The sequence below is a fragment of the Arvicanthis niloticus genome, chromosome 26 (assembly GCF_011762505.2).
Source record: "Arvicanthis niloticus isolate mArvNil1 chromosome 26, mArvNil1.pat.X, whole genome shotgun sequence".
NCBI lineage: Eukaryota > Metazoa > Chordata > Mammalia > Rodentia > Muridae > Arvicanthis > Arvicanthis niloticus.
In genome coordinates, this window is record NC_133434.1 from 13,217,156 (window position 1) to 13,243,212 (window position 26,057).

Here is a 26,057-nt window from a genome sequence, read left to right on the forward strand (position 1 = left end):
GCTAAACACTACTGTGCTATGGGCCATATGACTTTTACAAATGTACAACCCCCTTATGAGCTGCAAAGGTTAGGAATGGGTTAGAATCACACTCCTGAGCCAACCAGAGGCTGCAGGGTCTGCAGCAGTGGCAACGCTGGATCAGTTCTAACATCCACAAGACAGACTGATACTAACCACTGTCGACTTTAGCCCGTAACACACCACTAAAACCCTTGGACGACATTAACTACCTATTGAATCTTGCAAAGCTGCAAGAATCACAAAACCAGATTAATAATACATCCCAGTTAGATTATTCTTTGAAGAGAGACAGGATCTGACTATGTAGTCCTGGCTACACTGGAACTGAACAGGCAGACCAGATGGCTTTGAACTCAGAGACCTGCCTGCCTCTGCTTCCCTCCTGAGTGCTAGGACGAGAGGTGCATGCCACCAGACCACCCAGTTACATGGCTCTTTTACCCTGCTCTACCAGCTAAGATGTTATAATCATAGATCTAAGAATACTACCCTTTTTCTCCTTGAGGATGTAAATATTTGAGAAGTACCATCAACATTTTTACAGAATTGCTGAAAAATAACCCAATTTTCTTTTTTGTAGTTACCATTTATGAGACAAGGTCTCCCATCGCCCATGTTGGCATTAAACTCCTGCCCCTCCCCATACTTCCTTGTGAGAAGAAATCCCATTATACATTCAGGCTGGTCTTGAACTCCTTGACTCAAGTGGTCTTACATCAGTCCTTTCTGTTGTTGGGTGTATGCACTACACCTGTGTAAATTTCTGGCCTCTTTCTTTTTTAGAGATAAGAGTTTAATTGTATAACCATTACTGGCCTAAAACTGTGTAGACTAAGTTAGCTTTAAACGTGTAGTGAACCTCCCAACCCTACCTCCCAACTACTAGGCTTACAGACATGAATGTTTTTGTGGGGTGGGGGAGACAAAAGTTTCTCTGTGTAGCTCTGGCTGTCCTGAACTTGCTCTGTTGACCAGGCTGGCCTCAAACTCAGAGATCACCTTCCTCTGCTTCCTGAATGCTGGGATTAAAGGTGTGTGCCACTACCACTGCCTGGCTTTGAATTAACATTTTAATCATTATATCGTCATGTACCAGGTTATATATTCACATCTGGTTTTCCTAATTGCAGGTTAAACAGCCATACACTTATACCTGTATCAATGTAACAAAGCCAAAGACAACTCAACTTACTATCAGGAAATACTGTGACTGCAGTATCTGACAGAGAAAACACTGCTTGCTACTCGACAGCTACTATTTTATTCAGATAGCAGTCCCGTTACACATGGTCCAAGAACATTCAAATACGAACACAAATCAGAAGTTCAGATCAGTCTTCACACATCATAGCCAACAATGCCACGTTTGCCTATGATCTCGCCGATATAAAACCACATCCACACCTCAGTGGCCACCAGACCATTCAGCACAGCTTCCTGGAAAAGAAAAAGCACACATTTTAAGGTACTTTAAAAAACAAACAAATAAAAACCCCAACACATATTTGAAACTGTCCTCTCTCAGGATTAACAGAGAATGTAAGGATGCCATTTAAAACTACAGAACAGTTTTAGCCCAAGCTAGGAATTACTGATACTTAATGTTGAACTTCTGAGAGCCTTGAACTTTCCATTTTGTGAGGCAAACGGGCCTGAGCTTATAAACTGTTTCAAAGGTATCTTTAAAGGCCTGAACTGGCTTAACCCTTTCATTATTATTTTATGAGACACTTTATGGGTCCTAAACCAACCCACATCCTGGAAGTGGCTCACACATTAGACAGGGCATTCATAGGAAGGCTTCTTTCTGAACAGACACTTCTGTTTAAGATGAAGGGCTCTCTTCTCCCTCTTTTACTGTCATTTGGTTTAATTTTTCCAAGTATTCCGTATCCATTTTATGTTCCTGACTAACAAACAAAACAAACAAACAAACAAACAAAAAATAAAAGCAAACCACATATGGTTCTAGAAAGCGTTGTTTCATGCAAACTCAAACTTAGAATTAAAAACTCTAGTTGGGAAAAAAATCCTATAACAAACTAAATCCTTTTACTACTATTAATGAAAGCATTTTTAGAGGTCATTTTCCTCCTTCAGGTAGACCAGGGGCTACTGAAGTCTCCTGACTGTCACCCTTGCCCAGGCAAAGGGTCTGGCCACAGCACTTACTAGACATCGGGTGTACTTAAAAGTCAAGTTCCAATTCTTTTGGCCTTTAATCTACATGCAATCTGAAAACTCTGCCTAATAACTCTAGATGTTGTTAGCTGAAATGGAGATAATTCTAGGACTAAAAAGAAAACAAAGCCCCCAAACTCTATCATCATATTATAATACACTAACCGACATTAAAAGGACAACGAGGGTCCCAGTTATTCAGGACACTCACCTTTTTGCTCTACAACTACAACTAGACCAAGACAAAGAACAGCTAGATTACTTCTATCCAGATGACAAAATGAGAAAGGAAAATGTCTTTTCTTGGCAGCAAAAAAAGAGATGATCTCTCATTATGTTGGAGTTTCCCTTATTGGAAAACACATATATTAATCAAAAGAACTGGAAATATCCCCAGGGAAGACATTTTTTCAATCACAAACATACTTTTTCATTTAGCATGTAGTTACCTTAACTGTAAGGTGTTTGAAGCTACCAGTTTTAGCACTTTCAATTATTTTTTTCATGCTCTGAATAGCTGTAGGGATTTCACCAGGGGTTGGGGGAACCAGCTCAACCTTGGCATAGTGCCAAAATGTGGCCAATCGAGGCTTCGAGTAAGTCACGGCAGCTGGAAAACAAAACAAAACAAAACAAAACAAAACACCCAGGATGAACTCACTAGAGATGGAAAGCAGCAGATGTGTGGGCTGGACACAAATATTTATTCATGTATCACATCCACTCATTGCTTGGACTGAATGTGCACCCAGTGTGAAAGTCAGAGCTGCTGCTCCCTGGTGACAGAGGCTTTTAAAGATGCAGAACACCTGTGTCACAGGGACCCTCAGCCAGGCAGGAAGCTCTACGAAGTTAATTATGCCAGGACTCACTAGTGGCCGGCTAGTACTGTTATTCACCTTTGAATGGCAAATCTAATCAAGTGTAAAGTCACTCATAGCTAGATTTGCAAACAAAGACAAAAGCATATTTTTATTTGTAGAAACCCAGATGGGGAAGAAGCTATGTAGATACCATTCTTTTAGCAGTAAGACCGAGGCTCATCACAAACTGGCTACAAGTCCAGATGGAATCACACTGATCAGTAGTCATTCATTTTTGGTATCCTTATCGATATTGCTGGCTCACACCTCCCTTACCAGAGTACAGTTACTCCTCTTTCAAACAGTGTACTCAATATAAATAAAATTTACATATATCTGTAAGAATGATCAAAACTAGAATCTGTGCTGGGTGGTGGTAGCTCATGCCTTTAATCTAATCCCAGTACAGAGGAGGCAGAGGTCTGTGAGTTCAAGGCCATCCTGGTCTACCAGTGAGTTCTAGGACAGTCAAGGCCATACAGAAAAACCCTACCTTGAAAAACAAAACACTCTAAAATTGCTAGTAAGCTGAAATTCCTTGATGTAGTCAGTATTTCAAATCAATGAATTTAGCAGAAGCTATAGTAACAGAATCAACATAGGGTCTGGGAACATAGGGTCTGGGAATATAGCTCAGTGATAGCGCATGCACAAGATCCTGGACTGAAGTTACAGCAGACAGAGACAGAAACACAAATAGAAACAGAGATAATGGTGATGGGGCAGGAATCTGATGCTGCTGGATTAGGACTGTATGTATGCACTATGTATGTATGTATGTATGAACTATGTATGTATGTATGTATTGTATGTATGTACATAGAGGGGCACGGAAACATTCATTCAATCATTCATTTTTTTTTCTAAACAGGTTTTCTCTGCAACCCTGACTGTCTTGAAACTCATTCTGTAGACCAGACTGGCCTCAAATTCACAGAAATCTACTTGCCTCTGCCGCAACCACTGCGCTTATTTATTTGTTTTAAAAAATTTTGGTGGGGAGGGGCTGGAGAGATGGCTCAGCCGGTAAGAGCAGTGACTATTCTTCCAGAAGTCCTGAGTTCAATTCCCAGCAACCACACAATGGCTCACAACCATCTGTAATGGGAATCTGATGCCCTCTTCTGGTGTGCCTGAAGACAGAAACAGTGTACTCACATACATAAAATAAATAAATCTTAAAAAACAAAAAGATTTAGTTTGTGTATGACGTTTTGCCTGTATGTATGCTTATACACCATATGTGTGTAGTGCTCACAGCAGTCAGAAGAGGGCACCAGATCCCCTGGAACTGGAATTGTGGTTGTGAGCCAACACACTGATGCTGAGAACTGAATTTGGTCCTAAGCAAGAGTTCTTAACTACTGACCCATCTCTTCAGCACCAGAAACACTTATTTATATATACAGACTAACATGCAATTATAGATATCTGTCTGAATACCTGCTGTGCTGGCTAGTTTTGTGTCAACAAAACGAAACCTAGAGTCATTTGGTAAGAAGGAACCTAACTGGCTGGGCAGTGGTGGTGTTCACCTTTAATCCCAGTGTCCAGGAGGCAGAGGCAGGCAGGCATAGCTCTGAGCTCGAGGCCAGCCTGGTCTACAGAGTGATTCCAGGAGAGCCAAGGATATACAGAGAAACCCTGTCTCAACAAAAACAACTTGAAAACAAAACAAAACAAAACCCAAAACCAACCAAGTGAACAAAACCAAAAAAACCAAAAACCAAAAAAAGGAACCATAATTGAGAAGATGCCCCCTACCAGTTTGGCCTGTGGTAAATTTTCTTCCTTGGTGACTGATGTGAGAGGATCCAACTCACTCAGGGTAGTGCCACTCCTGGGCTGGTAGTAACTGGTGCTATAAAAAAGCACCCTGAACAAGCTACAGGGAGCAAGCCAGCAAACAGCACTCAACTCTAGGTTTCTGCCCTCATTTCCCTGGATGATGAATTTCAAGGTGTAAAAATGAAATAAACCTTCTGAGTTCGAGGCCAGCCTGGTCTACAGAGTGAGTTCCAGGACAGCCAGGGCTACACAGAGAAACCCTGTCTCGAAAAAACCAACCAACCAACCAACTAAACAAACAAACAAAAAAAAAATAAATAAACCCTTTCCTCCTCAAGTTGCCTTTAGCCATGGTGGTTTCGTTGTTTTAAAGATCTTATTTATTTTATATACATGAGTACACTGTCACCGTCCTCAGACACACCAGAATTGGATCCCATTACAGCATTACAGATGCTTGTGAGCCATCATGTGGTTGCTGGAAATTGAACTCAGGACCTCTGGAAGAGTAGTCAGTGCTCCTAACTGCTAAGCCATCTCTCCAGCCTGGTCATGGTGTTTTATCACAGTAAAAGAAATTAAACCCAGACACCTGTCCACTGAGAGAACTTTGAAATGGACTCTAGTAGCAAGGAACAAACCCAGAACCTAGAAGGTAATTTGTAAATTCCATTGTTTAATAAAAGGATCCAGGGCTCCTTAGAAAAATGGCCAAGGCTAAGGCTGGGCAGAGGAAATAAAAAGATGACTTATCATGTAGAACCAAAAACTAAGAAGGCACGCCAAAGCCGGCAGAGGTACCAACTTTAAAAAGCCTGGCACAATCTCAGCAATAAATGACATAGAATTAGATACAAGAAGTATGAAATAATTTAAAAAGAGCCAGTGCAATGTACAATTGAAATAACAGGAGGGGGGAGGGAAGGAAATGGAGTAGAGACAGATCTTTCTCACAGAATTTCACTTAATATATGTAGAAAATGGATTTACTCTCCATACTAACAGAAAACCCTCCTGCTCTGGTTACTTGCTTGTAAAGAATGGGTGTAGACACATAAGACTGGTCACTACCAGTATGTCATTGTAATGCTCTTTTGAGGAGTGGGGAATAAAGGTAGGAGGCGGATTTACTGAGAATTTCAGAAGAGGGAGGTGTGCACATGAAAATGAATAAAATTTGTTACATAAATGTATGAAATCACCAAAAAAATAAGAACAGGTGTAGAAAGTCCAAGCTAGTTTTACAGTGGAAGACCACATCAGATCAATAGATGGGCATGAAAATCACAGATCTCTTAATATGTCATCAGGGCACTTGGTCTCTGTGGTTCTTGTTCTTAAAATCCCTAAATCCCTAATTCCAGGCTAATCATCAGAGAAACCAAGATAACCAGTTTGGAGGACTTCTTCAGAACATCTAGGCAGATACCTCCAAGTGGCCAAATCATGAAAGCAAAAGATCAGATCTAAGAAAGGGGAGACTGGAGACACAAGACAACTAGTAATACCCCAGACTGCGACATAGACTCAAAATATATGAATGGAAAAGCTGATGAAAACCAAATAAAATTTACAGCTTAGTTAAGGGGAACAAAAACAAAACAAAAAACCAGGCTTTGACCTTTCTGGGGGGAATGTGACAATAAAGGTACTGACTTCTTTAAGCTACACGCCCTAGGGAAGGAACTGAGAGATGCAGTCAGCAGTCAGTATCAAATACTTTAACATTCACATTCAATACACCAGCCTATGCTGTACAGCAAAATCTACTTAACAGTCTGTTCCATCAGAGCCCTTGTTTTTCAGTACTTCTGGAAGAACAAGTTATCTTACAATTACAACAGTGGAAAGGGTTTATTTTGTTTCATGACTAAAGTTTACCTTGGCAATGTCTTTCGTTTTGGATCTTATCAATAAAACTAGTGTTAAATTCCTGAATACAAGCTACCTAAAAGATGCAAAAATCATACAGATGGGAAAATATTCCCTGTGAAATACTAAAAACAGCACTTCAAACCACCAAAGTCCAAGTGTCAAAAACTTCTGGTTGCATTGGTGTAAAAATTGTAGCACTTTGCTGCAGATCGCCTAATGATTTTACTAAAGAAGTTATTTGGAAGACAGCTATTGGCAGCCTAGGGTTCTGTGGGAAGGAATCGAGTATTTATAGACTCTGGCACTTTAAGGGTTTCAATAGTTCACTATTGTCTGGCTGGTGATGAAGGGGAGGAAAAAATTAATTACTAAATATCCAAACACAGCAAAACAAGTTCGAAAGCTCAAAATTACAGGTTTTAAAAATTCCACCTTCAAGGGCTGGAGAGATGCAAGAGCTCAGCTCTTGCTTGCAATGGGGGCTCTTCCAGACAAGAGTTCCTGAGTTCAATTCCCAGCCACCACATGGTGGCTCAGAACCATCTCTAATGGAATCCGATGCCCTCTTCTGGTGTGTCTGAAGACAGCTACAGTGTACTCATATAAATAAAATAAATAAATCTTTAAAAAAAAAAATTCCACCTTCGACTCACATTTTATAACCTAATCTGAACATTTAGAAATATGACCTTCAACCACTTACTGTAATACAGTAAAGAAGAATATGTAAACTCGCTTCAGAAATACAATTTGCTATTCAGAAGAGAACTGTACCGATTGAATATACTGCTTAGGCTTGTTACTATTCAGTGTTTATCTGAGAGACTGCGGTCTACCAGAATTTTCAAACAAAACAACACCACGAATGCCAAGCCATCGTTCTGAAGACGACTGCTGACAGGCACCGCTTTCTATGCTTACTGGGGAGGGGATATTCATCCCCACGTCCCAAATTCCCTTCGTCGGATGCAGAATTCTCTAGGATCTGACCAGGATGGTAAGCAAACATAACTTTCAAAGATCTCTCACCCATCTTTAAAATTTCCTGATGACTTTCAAATACTTCGCTGAGACCCAGACCAGCTGTCAGGTCTGATGTGTGACCCCTGTTACCGTCCTCCCCCTCCCAGCTCTCCCGGTACGGTAAGGGGGCGTCCTGTCGTTCGCGGCGGAGTGAGGCCGGGCAGAATCACACGACCCACTTCCCGGCCGCGGTTAGGGCCCAGCAGCTTGGCGCCCTAGGCAGCCGGGGGCAGGCCAGGCGAGGCTGCGGCCTTACAGTTGCCTCCTGGAGACCCTCCCGACGCCCGCGGGCCCCTTGGTGCCGCAGCACTCTCCTTCCCCTCGCGAGCCTCCCCCGGGGCTCACCGGCCACCATCGACGGTGCCTTCTCCGCGAAGTTGCGGATGAACTTGGCCATGATCTAAGGTGGAAGGTACGTCTCCCCGAACCACCGGCTGAATGTCACCCCCGGAAGGACCCGCGACAGGACCCCTTCCTCACTTCCAAGGTCAGGCTGCCTCTCTCTATGCCTGTTCAAAATATATGGGTATTGTTTCCGTGTTTGTGGCATCTCATTAGTCAGTTTATGTTGTTCAGCACAAGAGAAAAACGGAGATATAAAAAAATGAGACAAGATAACACGTGATAATAATGAGATTCATGAGGAAACAGGCATTACTTCGGACAGCTATTCATGGTGATCCGGAAGATCGTTGAAGTGGGAAACTGCGCATGCGCCATTTATTTTCTTGACTTGATCTCCATATTAGCTTGCGGTAGTTTCGTAGCTTTTCAGAAAACATGGAAATCGAGGCTGGCGGGCTTCCTAAGATGCCTGTGGGCGGATATGTTCGTTTTAAAGGCATAGCAAGTCTTAAAGGCTCTAAGGGGCCACATAGACGTTACATTATGTGACTCGCCCAATCAACGACTTCTTTAATTGACTTTTTATAATTTCGTTTTCCCCCTCAGCCAGTCAGAATTGGGATCCAGTCCGGCTTTTCAAACAAGCCACTAGGAACTGTGCGGACAAGAGCAAGAGTCTTCTGTACTGAGGGTGTGCGCTATGCCAGGCATTTTGTAATTCAGTGGAAGCATGCTTTGGGTATTGTCCCCTTAGAGACCAAGATTCCTAAATAGTCATATAAGGAGTATCAGTTGCAAGATAAATACAGAAAGGAACGTAAGATTAGGTATGGTGCTGATCTGGGAAGACGTAGAGATCCTTGGTGTGTAAGAAAACAGAAATTCCAAAGGCTTGTAATTTTGACATTATGAATGAAAACCACCACCACCAAAACAAAAAACCCAAAACTATGTAGGAAAGTGACATTTGATGAGGAGAACAAGTTCTGGAAAAGCCCAATCTTTAGAAGTAAAACTGATGGGATGGTTAGGTAGAAAGTAAAGTTAGAAGTGGGATCAAGGAGTCAAGAGCATTTCAGTGAGGGAGAGACAAGCTACCTTAGACAGTGAAGTCAAATTAAAGCAGGAAAGATAACCTGGGTGGTGAATCCCATGTTATGGTGGCATACAGGAGCCTAAGGATTGGAAGTTACAGGCCAGTCTGGACTAGGGTAACAATGTATTTGGGGGAAAGACAGGGCAGCTAATTATCAGTATGAACATCTGTGACATTAACTAAAGAAAGGTTGCAAAATCTTAGAAACCAGATTGCATTAATGAAGAAGTATGGAAGCAAGAGGATGTAAGTCAGACAACCCAAGAGGAACGTAGAACTCAGGAGAAACTGAACAGTCATGGACAGGAAGGCAGCAAAGGTAGAGGAGTTCCTTTGGGAATGGTGGGACCTCTTCTTTAAATGGGGTGAAGGGAGAAAAGTTTCCAAGTGAGGCATCTGTGCATGCCACCTGAGTGGAAGGGAAATGGGAGGTGAGAGAACTTGGCATGAGCAAGGCTACATTTCAGAGTGTCTTTTAAGAACATAGAGAAGAGCTGCTGGGCGGTATTGGAGCCCACAGTTGTCTGTAGTTTAGGTATTCCAGGGTAATGGTTAACCTGAGATCCTGCATGTCATAGGTATGGAAATGGAATGAGGACGAGGACATGGTGGCAAAGTATTCAAAGGTCTGTTATTTAGGTTAGGTAGTGAAGTCATAAAGGAGTTAATTAGAATAAACAAGCACTCCTTGAGACTTGTCTTCTGAGGACAGCCCCAGGGTGCCTCTAGAGCTCTCACCCTTCCTAATTCTGCCAGCATTTAATACAGCTCCTCATGTTGGGATGACCCCAGGCATGAAACCATTTTTTGTTGCTCCTTCATAAGTGTAACTTTGCTGCTGTTATGAACTGTATATGTGTATTTTCTGATGGTCTTAGGTGACCCACAGGCAGAGAACCACCGCTCTAAAGGGCTGTGGTGAGGCCGGTGAGGTCAGCCAGCTCACACACACTTGCTAGCATCCTGCCTTTGAGAAAGTGGCAAAACCCACTAACTAGGTTTTCAGAGGGACTTCTGAAACTGCCGCTAGCTTTTTCTTTTTGTGCTAGTGGTACTGGGATTAGATTTAGCAATGTGTAAACTAGGTAAGCACTCTACCAAATTTGACCTTGAACTGTCTTGATAAAATGCCTGGACTGGCTTTGAACTCACTAGGTAGGTAGCCTTGCCAGGCCACGCCCTCCAACCTTCTATCATTAGTAGTAGGGATGACAGGCATGCCATACCAGGCTGCCACTAGCTTTCAGTACCGTAATGAAGGGATAACAAGGCTGGTAAGTCAGGTGCTCATTTATTAAATACAAGTTTTGAGCAACTCCCCCCTCCCCAGGCAAGTCTGACAAAAAGTAACTTTCCTGGAATGTTTCAAATAACAATTGTTGATGGAGTTTTGCTGTTTTGTTCTTCATTTTCTGTCTCTAGGTTCTTTTCCCATTTAGCAGTTAGAACTTGTGCACTATTTCCCCACATGACAGCGGTGCAGCATCAGTCTGCCTTGTCACGGTACCCAGTAGGCTTAGGCTTTGCCGGATGGCTGCTTAGCAACCAGAACCAAATAAATAAATGAAGCTTTTGTAGAGTGGGGTACTGAGCAGCAACTGGCACCTTCACCTGCACTGTTAGGCTACTTCTCAAGTGTCCCTCAATTTTCACACACCCACAGCAAGCTATATTAAATAAACAAACAACTGCCTGAACTTTAAATAATTTTCCAAGTTTAGTATTAGCCTCTTGGTGAGTTATGAGCTGACTGAAGTCTTCACTTTCCTTTTGTACTCCAGCAAAGTCATCTTGTGAAACTCGGTATGTCAGGAAGTCTTAACAGATTTACAGCTGCTGTGGAGTTCCAGACAAGGCGCCCTTTGACCTTTGCAAATGCACACATGCATCTTACTGTACCAGGATGAGAGTCTTTAAAGTTTTTTTTTTTTTTTTTTTCTGGATGTCTTTAAATTAGTTCACAGAAAGGAAGAAGGCACAGAGGACACTTGGTTTCCTCACCAACAGTGGCCTTAAGCTACACACTTGCTTTTGTGATTAAAGGTATTCAGCAGCTTCGGTGGTGTCACAGCCATTCATAGAAAAGTATCAGAAGAGCTTAAACAACAAAACAAAACACAAACTTGCCAAAAAAGGCTTACAATCTGAGGGTTCGGTTCAGAAGCAGAACACAGAGATGCTAGAGGCGGCACGGAGCTCACTGGCTAGAAAGCTGCTAGAACAGTTGTCTTCTGGAGGGTTTGTACCCAGTTTCCTCCAGTTTTCACCTGCAAAACTTGGGTCTTCCCTCATTTTCAAATAAGAGCGTAAAAGCATCCTCACACATTAGCTTTGGAAAAGTAAGAGCAGCAGGTAGAAGCTTATTTCATATGCAGTTTATTCCCAGAGAGGGAAAGGAGAATGCTACACACAGGAAATGAAGTTCATTTGAAGAAAAGAAATCCTGTTAACATAGACCTAAAGGCCCAGGGGTATACTGAGTCCGTCCGTCCTAACCTTCTGGTATTTACAGATATGCCTGAGGCTTCCCTGTTCACAACAGGGAAAATCTTTCAATAGCCAGAGTGACACACTCTCTCTAATCACAAGTTTTCCAGTTGATACCAACAAGAGAAAATACACAAAGGACTGCTTACAGCAACTTGTGCTGGAATACGGAAACGCTGCTTTTGTAACAGTAATGCTCTGTAAAAGAAGCCACAGCCACATTTTCTTGTCCTTTACACCTCTGGGCTGAGACTGAGACTGATACACAAACATCCCACAAAGGACTGAGCCTCTTAGAGCAAAACAGCTGGAGAAGTGGGGCAGAACCACTTATTAACTACCCAGAGAGAAGTAGGTATTTAAAGTGGTTTGGGGCAAGACTTTGCTTCAGTCTCTACTTTGTTAACTGATTAACTGAGGCTAGATCAGCAGCTCTTAGAAGGCAGGTCACAGTCCAAACACTAGCTATATACATTGTAGTCTTCAGGTTTCACCTGACTAGAACAAGTGAGCACACACTGCTACATATGACTTAAATCTTACCCAGGAAGACATGATAGATAATGTGGCACTCAATTAAGTGAGACCAATAAAAAAAAAAGGACACAGTATTTGTATGTTTAACACATACATAGTGAGATATACTGCATTAAGTGTCCTAAGATGACATTTCCATATAGATACAATATTTATTGCCTATTTTACCCAGGCCTAGTCCTTGGAGCACAAAAGAGAAAAGGGCCCAACAGCTTCTTATTTATCCTCTTATTGCAAGGTCCACACATTACTGTCACGCACTGCAAGATTGTGCAGCTACACGTTTTTGGTGGTGAGATCCTCATAGGAGTGTTTGTGATTTATCTTTAAGTGACAAGATAATACAAAAGTTGTATAAGATCCCCTCATCTTCTCCATCAGCCAAAAAATCTACACACACACTAAGGTATTTGCATTTATCTCGAAAGTTACTCTGTAATATTACAGAGCTACAGTAAGGCCAGGTGCTTAAGTCCAGACCTTATGGGCTAGTAAATTCACAGGACAGGAGGGTTTTTGGATGTTATCAGCTGTCACTGAAGTAGCTGACATCATAGACTTAAAAGAAGTGCTCACTAAAAAGTGTCTTAACAGTACTTGGGAAGGGAAAGAATAAAATGGCAGGACATTTTGTTGTTGGACTTAATATAATTTAGGGCAGAAAAGGAAACAAGAGGAATAGGAAAACCAAGGCTGAAGATTAGTGATGACTTACAAAGACACTGTGAGGGGAGAGTTTCCTGTAAGCCAAGGAAACAACAAAGTCTTAAGAATCGTAATTATCATAATTTGCACAAGAACAATTTTCTAATTTAAAAGAATGAAGTAAACCAAAACCAAAACCAAAAAAAGGAATAAAACAAAAACAAAAAAGTAAAACAAAGAAAGAAAAAGGAAAGGACCAGAGCCAGAAAGAGAGAAACGACAGGCAAGTGTCTCCACCCTGGGGCTGTTCATGGCGGAGAGTTCACAGTGTTTATTCAAGTTGCTCCTTTTGCTGCTTCCTCTCTGCGAGCCACCGCTGAATTTTTTCTTTCAGTTCTGTGTTTGGCCGGATCTGGTCCATGGTAAGAGGACTACGGTTAAAAGGATCTGTTTGGTCACTAGAACAAGAAAAGAATGAAAAGTGAGTTACTTCTGAAAGCTCTAAGATCCTAAGGCCGAGCAGAGCATCTGAGCATCCCACTGCCCGGTGACTCCAGGTTAGAAAGCAGGAAATGAAAAGCGTGTGATCTGAGAGTCTTTGTTAGTTATCCTGTCTCTGCCTCATAATAAACCTAATTCATGGTATTCAGATTTTGTTTGTTTTTGTTGTCTTTTTTTCCTTCCAGTGTTTATACAATGTTTCTCTGTGTAGCCTTGGCAGTCCGGATCTCACTCTGTAGACCAGGCTGGCCTTGAACACAGAGATCCACCTGTTTCTGCCTCCCAAGTGCTGGGATTAAAGGTGCATACCAGCACTTCCCAGATGCCATTCAGATATTGATCCTAGTGGTTTGGGGGGCAGGAGAGATGGCTTAGCCGTAAGAGCATTGGATGCTGTTCTTGATAATCTGGATTCAATTTCTAGTACCTATATGGAGTTTCATAACCATGTGTAACTCTAGTTATAGGGGAGTCAATGTCTTTTTCTGACCTCTGCGAGCACTAGGCATACACATGGTGCACTACATACATACAGACTCACATGCACAGGTACAATAAATAAATCTAAAATTAATTTTAAAAAGTTATCTTTGCCACCAGCCTTTAGATTTCTCAAAAGCAGAAATCCTAGACACTTGTGTTATCATAAATCACCATTTGTAGGGGTTTCCCCCTTTTTGAAACAGGGTTTTGTTATGTTGCCCAAGCTGGCTTCCTAAGCACCCATAACCTCCTCGTGTAAATCCCCCATGAAGTTGGTGCTCCAGACGAACATCATCAAACCAGGTTCACTACTTGTAATTTTAGAGACAACTCTCGGAACAGTATCAACAGTTAGGAGATAAGGCCTTGTCAGTGACATTTGATGAAATTAGCTGCTTGCTATGCAAGTAAATGCAGATTATGGCTCCGTGCTGAGGGTACAGATCAGTAGCTCAGTGCTGGCTCAGCATGCACAAGGTCCCAGGCTGACTCCAAGAACTACCAAAAAATAAAGCCGGGGCCAGCAATGTGGCTCAGTGTGTAATGATGTTTGCTGCCAAAGCTTACGATCCCAGGACCCACAAGGTTGGAGAGCTAACTCCTGCAAGTTGCCTTACCTCCACACTTGTGAGTGCACATGTACTCAACACACACACACACACACACACACACACACACACACTAAATGAATGAATGAATAAATAAATAAATAAATAAATAAATGTAATTTAAAAATTGCAGCAGAACCAACAAAGAAAAGCCCAAGACTGGCTGGGATATAGCTCAGAGTGTAGAGAAATTTTAATCCAGTAACTGTTCTGGCAAGGGATCATATCCAAAGACCTTCTAGGTCCATGTGATCTGGCTGGAAAACAGACACTCTTTTAATCCCAGGAGTCTGAAGCATGCAGATCTGAGTCTAATCAGTCAGTTGGGAGTCAGTGCGGTGCAGTGCAGTGGAATTGAGTTTGTTCATGAATTCATGTAGTTCAGTACAGGTCAGTAGAGGCAGGCAAAGCCAGAGAATAAGAATGAACCAGAGTATTAGAACATATTGCCCAAGTGAGTATGAGGCCAAGCAGAGCAATTTAGTGAGAAGCCGAGAGAAGCCAGGTTGAATCCATCAGTTTGGAGAGGACTTTGAGCCAAAACAGCTGAGTTGAACCAGCCAGCCAGAGTTCAGAAAGAGCTAAAAAAGGTAAGCTTTTTCTTCCTGCAGTAGGTCTCTGAGATGATAATTTCAACAGGCAAATAAAAGGTATTTTACAGTAGCGTGCTCGTCTAACATGCACATAGACCTGAGTTGGCACCCCAGTACCACATAAACCAGGGATGGTGGTGCATGTCTGTGATTTCAGCACTTAAGAGGTGGAGACAGGATGATCAAAAGCTGAGTCCTCAGCTACACAGCAAGCTCAAGCCTGATTCTAAAACAAACCAAGATCATGATATACTTCAAAGACTGAGGTCTGAGAGCACTGCGCTTCTCACTGACATCATAGACAAACATCGGATAGTGAAAGTGTGAGAATACCACATGAAACAAATTCATTTTTAAATATCCAAAAAATTCCTTAAATTTCAGTCAACCTATGCACATTTTAAAAGGCATCATGGTCTCTTAGTACCCTTTCTATCTTTTTTTTTTTTTTTAAAGAGAGTTAAGGGGGCAAGTCAAACAGTGGTAGTACTTGCCTATAATCCTAGCACTTGCTTTGATAAGCAGGAGGATCATGAATTTCAAAGTCATTCCAGCTACAAAGTGAATCTGAGGACAGCCTGGGCTACATGACATCCTGTCGTTAAAAAACGAGGGCAGGGTAGGAAGCTGGGTGCAGCGGTGTTCAACTGTAATGGGGGCAGGCAGGGTAGGAAGCTAGGTGTATCGGAGTTCACAGAGGTGTTCAGCTGCAGTCCTGAGACATTGAGGAAGAAGCTGAGGCAGTGAGATAGCCTGAGCTTGGAGTTTGAGGCCAGCTTGTGTAACACAGCATGACCCTATCTCAAAAATAAATAAGTAACAAAGTTGGGGACTGCAAAGTTGGGCCAGCAGTTGGTAGAACATGCTGCTCTTATAGGGGACCTGGGTTTGATTCTCAACACCCACATGGTGACACGGCCATCCATAATTCCAACTGCGGGGGATCCCACAACTTCTGACATCCACAGACACTAAGCATGCATGTGTTACACATACGTACATGTACCAAAATACTCAACCACATTAAAAAACAAACAGTTAGCTGTAGGGGTCACAGCATAAAACTCTACTTACCAGTGTCCCTTCCTTAAGCTGCAGAATATGCTTCTAAAAGTGAAGGTGTGGCCTGCTTGGGAACTGACTAGCTTCCACTTATCTTAGCCTTCCTGTCTTTTCTCTGGACAGCTGCAATGTGACTGTCCAAACTGCACTCAGCTTGGTGAGTTTGTTACCCAAACTACCATACCCAAATACAAGTACAAATAGTAACTGAAGCTCAGGAAAATCTGAGCTAATCCCCGCCCCAAGCCCCAAGCCCACTTTTGATATTTTCACAATTAAAATAACTTGCTATGTAGACCATGATAGCTTCAAAGTTATGGCAATCCTCTTGCCTCTGTCTTCCAAGTGCAATTCCAGGCTCCTGTCACCATGCCTGGCATTACTTAAGGAGGGAAGAGGTAAGAGCTATTCCCTTAATCTTTAAAGTTATAAACAGGTGATATTAAAATCTACACCAACAAGTCTACTGTACAGGGTGCCCACTGTGCAGAGTACTTCAGGGAGAGCAGACAGGAAGCTAACACAGCTGTGCTCCTGAGGCGGCTCAGTGGGTGGGATACCTGAGTAAATGCCTGGCGATGGTGGATCTGTCCACAGTGACTCTGGAAGATGGAAGCACCACAGGGTCAGACATCAGTGTGCTCATGATGGGATCCAGGAACTCATCACAGGCATCTGCATATGTCTCCTCTTCTTGTTGTTGGAGGTCTGCAAGAGACTGAGACAACCACAGCTGGTTTCTAAAGTGAGCTCACAGTGTGGCTCTCAGACTGCTTAGTAACAAAGTAACAAGCACCTTAATGTTGGTCATCAATAACCCTCCACAGTGACCACATCACTTTGCCTTTTTTTGTTTTTGTTTTTCAAGACAGGGTTTCTCTGTGTAGCCCTGGCTGTCCTGGAACTCACTCTGTAGAACAGGCTGGCCTCGAACTCAGAAATCCGCCTGCCTCTGCCTCCACTGCCTGGCTACACTTTGTCTTTTTAAAGACAAGCCCAAGATCAGGTTTTCGAGCTCAGCTGCCAGGAGTCATAGCTGAAGGAGATTTTTTAAGCATTCTGGTGTGAAAGGGGAAACAGTGGGAGGGCTGTCAGTTGAATAATTACTAAACCCACTCACATAGTCTGTGCCTGAAAGCAGTTTCTGATATAAGCAGGTTCAGAAATTTAAAAGTGCTTGGACATTTGACTCTGGTAAATACTTCCTTATGGCTTTATTTGGCTAAGCTGTAGGCCAACATCAAGCTTAGCTCAATTAAAAAAAGACAAAACAAAATAAAACAAAACAAGCCAAAACAACTCAGTCGGGCGGTGGTGGCACATACCAGTACTTGGGAGGCAGAGGCAGGCAGATCTCTGAGGTCAAGGCCAGCCTGGTCTACAGAGTGAGTTCCAGGACAGCCAGGACTACACAGAAAATCCTGTAAGACGAAACTGAGGAACAACTGACACCTGTAAAGACGGTATAGGTCTTTTTCTTTTTTTGTTTTGATTGTTTATGGAGCCGGTTTCTTTGTGTAACCCTGGCTGTCCTAGAACTCAGATATCTTCCTGCCCTGCCTCCCAAGGGCTAGGATTAAAGACATGCATCACTACTACCCAGCCTGGAAGGTTTTCTATTAGACGTCTGTGCCATGTATTTTTCCTTTCCTCTACTCTCACTGGAGCTTTACCATTGTCCAACTGGAGTGATTAGCTGAGCACAACAGAGTATTTTAGTCTCTAAAGTGCAGTTCAGTATAATCCAGCCACCAGCAGAAATGTAGGGAACAGAGAAAAGCCATAGGAACCAGGGCCTGCAAACTACTTACCTTTGCTCGGAGTTTACTTCTTTTGAGTTAGGATCTCATTATGTTGGCCAAGCTAGCCTTGAACTTGGAATCCTCTTGCTTCAGTTGGGTGAGTGCTAAGTTATGGCCATGTACAACCACGCCTTGCCCTTCCTCCTGAATTTTATTCCAAAAAGTTCTGTTGCATTAACATTAGGTTTTCAAATCTTTCCTAACACTGGGACATAAAAGTTAGTCTAAGAAAGACTTTACAAATGCACATTCTTTTCACCTGGTAGAAACATCAATTTCTGCTCTTATTCTTCCTGCACAGGGTAACATTTAGTAAGATGGCTGCTCCAGTCATTGACTGATTAAGAGGAAGTATCTGCTTCTACTGCCTCTAGGCAGTACCCCTTTTCTTCTGGAAATGGGGCAGAAGCAGTAGAGATGAAGAGCTGACAGTGTGGCATTTCTCGCTGAATATCTGAGAAAGCAACTGTCCTCTCCCTCACCTTGATTCTCTCTGCCAGGTTACTGAAAGCCACAATCACATTCCCAGGCTTATTGATCTTCTTCAGGACCCGGACTGTCTGTGCAAACAGAGTAGGAGAATAGGAACGTCCGTCCTTGGGCACAGTGGCACAGAAATTCTCCTCGTCCCTGAAAGGTCAGCATTGCAAAAGAAACAGCATCAGAGCACAGGTCAGTATGGGGACAGCAGATGGGCTACAGACTCATCCCAGCACTTGCAAGCCACCAGTGCTCTTTTGAACTAGAAAGGCATTTTATCGTGTGTGTGTGTGTGTGTGTGTGTGTGTGTGTGTGTATGTGTTTCTGTGTGTATGTGGTGTATGTCTATATATGTGTATGCATAAGTATGTCTGTGTGTATGTGGAGGGCGGAGGTCAATCCTGGGTGTCTTCCTCAGTTACTCTCCAGACTGTGTTTTTGAGACATGGTGTCTCACTGATCCTAAAATTCACCAGTTTTGTTATGCTGAATGGCCAGCATACTTCAGGCATCTTCCTGGGTTTTGCTGTCCCAGTACTGGGATTACAGTGCATGCTATCACATGTTGCTTTTTACGTAGGTTCTAGGGACTTGAACTCAGAACCTCATGTCTGTGTGGCATGCATTTTACTGATTGAGCCATCTCCCTGGCTTGACATCTAATTTTCTTTCTTTCTTTTTCTTCCTCTGTTGGTATTTTTGTTTGTTTGTTTTTGTTTTGTTTTGTTTTAAGACAGGGTTTCTCTGTGTAGCTCTGGCTGTCCTGGAACTGATTCTGTAGATTTGGCTAGCATTAAACTCAGAGATCCACATGCCTTTAGCTCCCAAGTACTGGGATTAGAGGCATACACCACTACATCTAATTTTCTGTACTATAAAGTAGTTCATTGCCACAAAAATGTTTTCACAAATAGTTGTATAACCAGTAACATTTATCTTTGCACAGATCAAGGAAATACTGAACAATGTCCAATGGACCAGATAAAATCTCCTATTTAACACTATGGAGGAGTCCTTCATCTATCTGCCAGAAATGGGCCTGCCTTCCCCCACTATTTTCACACAAGAGCTAACCAGACATTCTGCTATCAAAATATTAGCATCCCCACGGCCTCCTCAACACCCATCTCAAATACCCAAGGTTTAAGTAGATAGTGCAGATGTCTGACACAAGCTGCTGAGGTTTGAAGTCAAACTCGCTGAAGTCCTTGACTTTGAGAGCACCCATCTTGGGGCCAACCAGGTGCTGCAGGAAGTAGTTCAGCATGGAGATGATGCGCTCAGCCAGGAACGGGTGCACGAACAGTGACTTGATCTCTGGAACAAAGCCAGAGTCTTAAAACCAAAGCATCCTTAAGTTTCTCCTTACATCTAATTTTATTGAAAACCTTTGAGGATTTTTAATTACACAATACAATTTCAGTGAAAAAATAGAGACAAGCAAAAACCAAAACCAAACAAAAGGAAAGAAAGGCTACTTCTCAGACAAGAACACTGTTACAATATTTAAAAACGACACTTTTGTGTGCACCACACGTGTCACAGCAAGTGTATGGTGGGTCAGTTCAGTTCTCTCCTGTCACTTTGTGGGTCCCAGGGATCAAACCGAGGTTGTCAGACCTGGTGGCAAAGGCCTTTACCCATGAGTCTCACATCTGACGTGTATTTGAGACGTCATTTTCATGTTCTTATCCTTTCCTACTTTCTACTTCATTTTTTTCTGTTCCACTTCAGTGGGAGTGGTCCTTGAGTTTATTTTTTTAATGCTTGCACTAAATATTTAAAGTTTTAAAGTCACATTTTCAATATTTAAAACATCTCTTCTGTCACTTGTGCTTTTGTTCTTGGTTTGTGGCCATCTTATCTTCTCTGACTTCCCTCAACTGATAAGGTTTTTAAAAGAGCTTTAAAAGTTTTAAAAGTCAATTTCTGCATTTCTCACTAGATGGTTTCCTTTCACTCCTGCTCTCTGGCTGTTCTATCTAAATTTAGTCATTGAATGCAAATTATATATCCCTCCCTCCATCCCTCCCTCCATCCCTCCCTCCCTCATCTGTCATTATTTGCCACACTCTGTAACTATGTAGCTCAGGCTAGCCTGGGACTCAAGAGTCCTTCTGTCTTCATCTCCCAAGAGGATGTCACACCATGCTTGGATTTATGTTTTTATCGTGTGTGTGTGTGTGTGTCAGTATGGATTTTACAAATATGCACATTTAGTTCTGACCACCCACACTGTAAGTGCTTACTAAACAGGGCAGTGTTGCTCTAATGAGAGTGGAGATAAGGTCGTTTTGAAGTCTACTTCATTTAACCAGGATGGAGATATTTTCCAAGTTAATATATACATCCATATATAAACACGCACAATGTACAGTATATATGGACTACACACACAGTTAATGGCTAACTGGTCCTCACGGAACTTTCTGGGTAGTAGGGTTGAACTCGGGGTTGCATGTGCTGTGCATGTGCTCTATCCTCCCAGCTCCCGCAGGAAACCAGCGTATAGTTTTGGCATGGTTTTTTTTTTTTTTTTTTTTGGTTTTTTGAGACAGGGTTTCTCTGTGTAGCCCTGGCTGTCCTGGAGCTCACTCTGTAGATCAGGCTGGCCTCGAACTCAGAAATCCACCTGCCTCTGCCTCTCAAGTGCTGGGATTAAAGGTGTGCACCACCACCGCCTGGCGGTTTTTGGCATGTTAATAATGAGCACCATCATTCTTTTTGAAGTTTCTCCGATTTGTTTCAGTCTCAGATGTACACGTTACAATCACCAGAGTCCAATTTTCTTTTTGGACAGGGTGTCATGCATCCCAAGATGTCCTGAAACTTACTAAGTAGATGAGGATGCCCTGGATCTCCTGATCTTCCTGCCTCAGGCTTCAGAGTGCTGGGATTCCAGGTGTGGCCACCATGCAGGCTTTCCCGAAGACCAGGCAAGCACTCACCGACTGAGCTGCAGTCCTGTCCCAGAGTCTACACTCTTATTTTTGAGCTGGGCTGATTCCCTCAGTGAAACAGACCTTGATTTCTACCTTTTGGGGGACAGCATCCCCTCATGTTCTCACCTGACGTCAGGAAGGAAAGGGTGCCAATTGTTTCATTGGACATGATGTTATGGAAACGTGCCAGCTGCCCAAACATCTGCAGACCTGCCTCTTTCTCTCGGCGGGCTTCTGGTGTCAGACTCTCCCATTCTCCTCGGTCTTTCTCGATCTGCTGAATCTTTATCTTGCTCAAATACTATGGAAGCCAGAAATGTGATACACCAGGTAAGAGAAATGCAAATGAAGGGCCATGACGTTTAAGAGGGTTCGATGACAATTCAGTCATCTGGGTTTGGAAAGGAGGCTCAGTGGTTACGAGCTCTTGCTGCTCCTCTAGAGGATCAGGGTTCGACTCCCAGCACCAACACTGTGGGGGCTCAGTGGAGCAGTGTATGGAGGCCAAGCTAAAACACCAGGAACATGAAAAGGAAGTCCTTCCAAAAACATAAGACACCACCACAAAAGGTTGGAAACTAAAGTTCTACAAATAAAACCTTTACTTGTCATCATCTTACTGCTGCAGCAAATACATGAGTTAACCTATCTCAAGAGAATGCCATCTGTGTCACACCCTGAATCATACTGTCCTCCCTTAACAGAGATGTTTATAGTAGGAACTGGTCTCATCTCCTCAGAGAACCTAAGTTAAGTTTCAGAGTACAGGATTATGAAAAGAACAGGAGGCAGACCCCTCTCACAAAGCAAGCACAAGTTACATAGTGGGTTATCAACAAGAGCTCCTGAGTGCTCAGTAGGCTACTTGAAACTAACCTGTATCATCTTCCTAAGGCTCACTGCCTAGTCACTCTGAGCTCCTGCCCTGCTGCAGGCCCAACACAGAGCACACAGCTGAGCCTGGACCAAGACCCCTGAAACTTGGAGCAGACACAATCCTTCCTTCTTTAGGTGGGTTTTCTCAGGTACTCTGTTGTAACAATGAGAATCTCACAGTCACTGACTAAAATGAAGATCCTGTGATTTTTTTCTGCATCGTTGGCCCACTGGTACACTTTAGTTTGGTTTTACCACACTTACAAAATTATTTATGTGTATGTATGTGCACCACATGTCTGAAAGAGGTCAGAAGATGGTGTTAGAACTAGAGTTACAGGTGTTTGTGAGCTGTCATTTGGGTGCTGGGCACTGAACCCAGGTCCTCTGCAAAAGTCTTAAGAACTCTTAACCACTAGGTCATTTCTCCAGCTCCAAGACCATCTTTTAAACTCTCATCCAAAGAAGCACAACAGTGACCCTGAGGTAGTGAAATGATGACCCTAGAAAGCTGTGTGGAAAGCGTTGGGCACGCTATTATAACACATACACTTGTAGTGTGCAAGATGGTCTAGAGCAAGGATTACTCTATTATAATTAAAAGGTCAAAACAATATACGCTTTGCCAGGTGTCCTGGTTCATGTCTGCAACCCTAAAACTCTGGGAGGCTAAGGTGAAAGGATTCCTACGGGTTTGAGGTCAGCTTGGAATAAAGAGTTAAAGAGAACTTATCTAAATACACATACACCAAAAAAAAACCAAAAAAACAAAAAAACAAAAAACAAACAAACAAACAAACAAACAAAAAAACCCCAAAAACCAAAAACCAAAAACCAAAACAAAACAAAAAAAAAAACCCAAAAAACAAAACCCCCAAAACATAACAAACACTAGCCCCCCCCCATGGTGATGATTTGAAGCCTTTTTTATTGAGATCACTGCAAATGATATAGGAACACACACAATATTTCCTTTTTTACCTGTATGGCTTCATCCAGAAGGAAGATAGCATCATTCATTAACAGGTTAAGAAATCGGAGGAACAGTGGGGGAGTCATAGCTTCTAAATTCTTAGAGGCATAGTCAGCCAGATCCTGTAAGTCCCAGACCAAGAAGAGGATGTTTTAGTGCCAAATCATGCACCAATGGTACTGAGGCTGACCTGAAGCAACTAGTACCATGAAAATCTCTCTTACCTTAATGCTCTCCCGATAGCAATCTGTCCCCCACATGTATCTCAGGATGGGATACATAGGGCGGCGGTAATTAAACTTCTGTTCAAACTGATGGGGGTCCCCTAAAGTAAGGCAAGAATGGGAAATCAGGTGGGGTGGTCTAATAGAGAATGATCAGGCGCTTATGTGTATGCAATCTCTTTACTCTCAATGTCACGGCTGTTGCCAGAGTCTTCCCTAGGAGTTCCTCCAGCCATCCTCGTTGGGGTGCCGGGGATAAAACCTAGGCTGTAGCTACAATTACCTGCATATGGTCATGCCAGCAAGACCAGCCAACATTCCAACAGGCAGCTACTAGAGTCAGTGGATGTGGGCCAAAGAAGGAGCAGATGTGAATGGGGGATGGGAAAGGGAACATGTTAGGAGTTTCCAGAGGAAGCAGGAAGGGGGAGTTGGGGGGTGAATACGATCAAACATTCTTTACATGCATGAAACTGTTAAAGAATAAAGATATTCTATTAAAACATGTGCATAACACACAAAACATAAACCCTGTATATGTTGGGTAAGCATGCTACAACCGAATTACATTCCCAGCCTTTGCTAGGAATCCCAGCCATCCCCACCCAAGACAAGGTTTCCCTGTGTGTCCTTGGTTCTCCTGGAACTCATATAGGCCAGGCTGGCCTCAAACTCAGAGAAGTGTTCTGAGTGCTATGGTTAAAGGCTTGTGCCACCATGCCCAGCTTTCTCTAGCAACTTCTAAGGCCTGGAGTTAGGTCAAATGTTTGTTTGCTTGACAAACAAGAGGGAAACAGCTTTAAAGAACAGCTTTCTTAGTAAGGGGTCAGGACCAAGCTGTTAAAAAAAAAAAAAAAAAAAAAAAAAGCCAAGAATAAAGGCTTCTGTATTCAAATACGAAGTATGCAATGAGGCCTTTGAGACAGGCGCTGTGGCAGTGCAGAATGGGGCAGTAAACGCTCCACATTCTTTATAGACAATGTCCCAGCCATGGGGACAACCGGCACTTGATTATTCAAAAAAAATTATGCCAAGAGTTAAAATCTTACAAAGTCTTATCCAGTGTTTGAATTGCATTCTATGGAGAGGAATTGTAAGACCTCTCGCACCTGGAAGGGTGAAGCTGGACACAGATACAGTAGCTGGACTAGGGGCCTAGGTTTCCTCGTTCTATTTACTGCAAATGTCTGCTCGTCTCTCCCCACTCCTCCCACCTCCTTTTTTCCTTTCCTTTATTTATTTAGAGAACACTCTTGCTATAGCCCAAGGTGGTTTCTTTTTCTTTTCCTTTCCTCTTTGTTTCTTTCCTTCCATTTTGTTGTTGTTGTCATTTTGTTTTGTCTTGAGAAAGGGTCTTTCCATGTAACCCTGGCTGTCCTGGAACTGGCTATCTAAACAATCCTGTCACAGAGCTTCACCTACATCTGCCAGTGAGTGCTGGGATTAGAGCTGTGTGCCACCACACCTGGCTCTCGGATGGTTTCCCAGAAGTCTTTCTGCCTCTGCCTCTGCCTCCTAGGTGTTAAGATTACACAGGTATGCATCACTGTGTCTGGCTGACCAAGCCTTTTCCAACCTTCACTTTCAGATGAATGGAATGGATTGGTTACAGTTCTCTAGCTGTGAGATCCCCATGGTGACAGCTGGGCAGCTCCTTAGGGGCAGGTTCACATGCACTAGGTCAGTGACTCATCATTCTGACTCATTTTATATGCGAGAAATTGAGAGCCAGAGGTAAGTAAGATACAAAGGCAGGAAACAAATGTGGACAGTTAGCTAATAAAATGCGAAATGCCTCTTTAAATGCTGATTGTACATGTTACCAAATGGCAGAATTCCCCTTTAAAAAGACTCTTATGCAACTGCTTACCATATCTTGACTACTAGTTCGACAAAGCTCTGCTTAACTGAAACTCAGGTAATCAGGACTGGAGAGACAATGCTGTCTACTGGTATTCTTTAATTTTTTTGATGTATTCATATGTGGTGGGTATGTGTTCATACATGTTTGTGTGTGTCCATGTATGTGGGCTTGCACATGCACACATGGGAGGCTGAATGTCTACACCAAGTGCCTTCCTCAATTGCTCCTTTGTTGTCGGTGTTTGTTTGAGACAAGGTTTCTCTGTGTAGCCCTGACTGTCCTGGAACTTACTCGATAGACCAGGCTGGCCTCAAATTCAGAGAGATCCCCCTGCTTCTGCTACCACCACCCTGTTTCCACTTTATTTCTTTATTTCTTTATTTCTTTATTGAGACAGAGTCTCTCATTAAAGCAGAACTCAATGATTTGCCCAGACTGGATGACCATTGAGCCTCAGGCATCTTCTTGTCTCTGCCTTCCTAGAACTGAATTAGGGGTAGACACTGCTGCACCTGGCTTTTTAAAACCTGGACTTTAAGGCTCAATCTCAGGTCCTCATGCTTGCCTTGCTTGCGAGTGTATGAGATTTTTTTGTTCTAGTTGTTTGTTTTTCTGTGAGACAGAGCTGGTTTTAGCACTTTTAGGTGTATGACATGTACAAACAATTAAACATTTTTAGCATCTATATTCTTAAATATAAAATGAGAACAATATAAACTTTTCAGATAATAGTAAAAATAAAGCACCCAGCATTAAGCCTGGCATTGAGTGAGTATTCAAATAAT

General features: G+C 42.7%; 2 protein-coding genes across 5 annotated transcripts in view; both read right to left on the reverse strand.

Annotated features, from left to right (window-relative positions):
* Positions 1-1,266: 1,266 nt before the first annotated feature.
* Positions 1,267-8,260, reverse strand: Atp5mg (ATP synthase membrane subunit g). Its single transcript, XM_076924950.1, has 3 exons — positions 8,100-8,260; positions 2,655-2,815; positions 1,267-1,461 (listed from the first exon to the last, which is right to left on the reverse strand). The coding sequence occupies exons 1-3, from the start codon at positions 8,149-8,151 to the stop codon at positions 1,363-1,365; spliced, it is 312 nt and encodes a 103-aa protein (XP_076781065.1). The 5' UTR covers positions 8,152-8,260; the 3' UTR covers positions 1,267-1,362.
* Positions 8,261-10,467: 2,207 nt separating this feature from the next.
* The window catches only part of Ube4a (ubiquitination factor E4A), a 42,285-nt gene continuing 26,695 nt past the window's right edge, over positions 10,468-26,057 (reverse strand). For 3 of the 4 annotated variants that reach the window (XM_076924954.1, XM_076924951.1, XM_076924952.1), the window contains 7 exons: positions 23,409-23,509; positions 23,193-23,306; positions 21,462-21,636; positions 19,530-19,710; positions 18,396-18,543; positions 16,672-16,829; positions 10,468-13,322 (listed from right to left, as the gene is read on the reverse strand). In XM_076924954.1, the coding sequence (XP_076781069.1) occupies positions 13,196-13,322; positions 16,672-16,829; positions 18,396-18,543; positions 19,530-19,710; positions 21,462-21,636; positions 23,193-23,306; positions 23,409-23,509 (1,004 nt within the window). In that variant the 3' untranslated portion in view covers positions 10,468-13,195. The remainder of the gene's footprint in view (positions 13,323-16,671; positions 16,830-18,395; positions 18,544-19,529; positions 19,711-21,461; positions 21,637-23,192; positions 23,307-23,408; positions 23,510-26,057) is intronic. The other variant, XM_076924953.1, reaches the window with a different exon arrangement.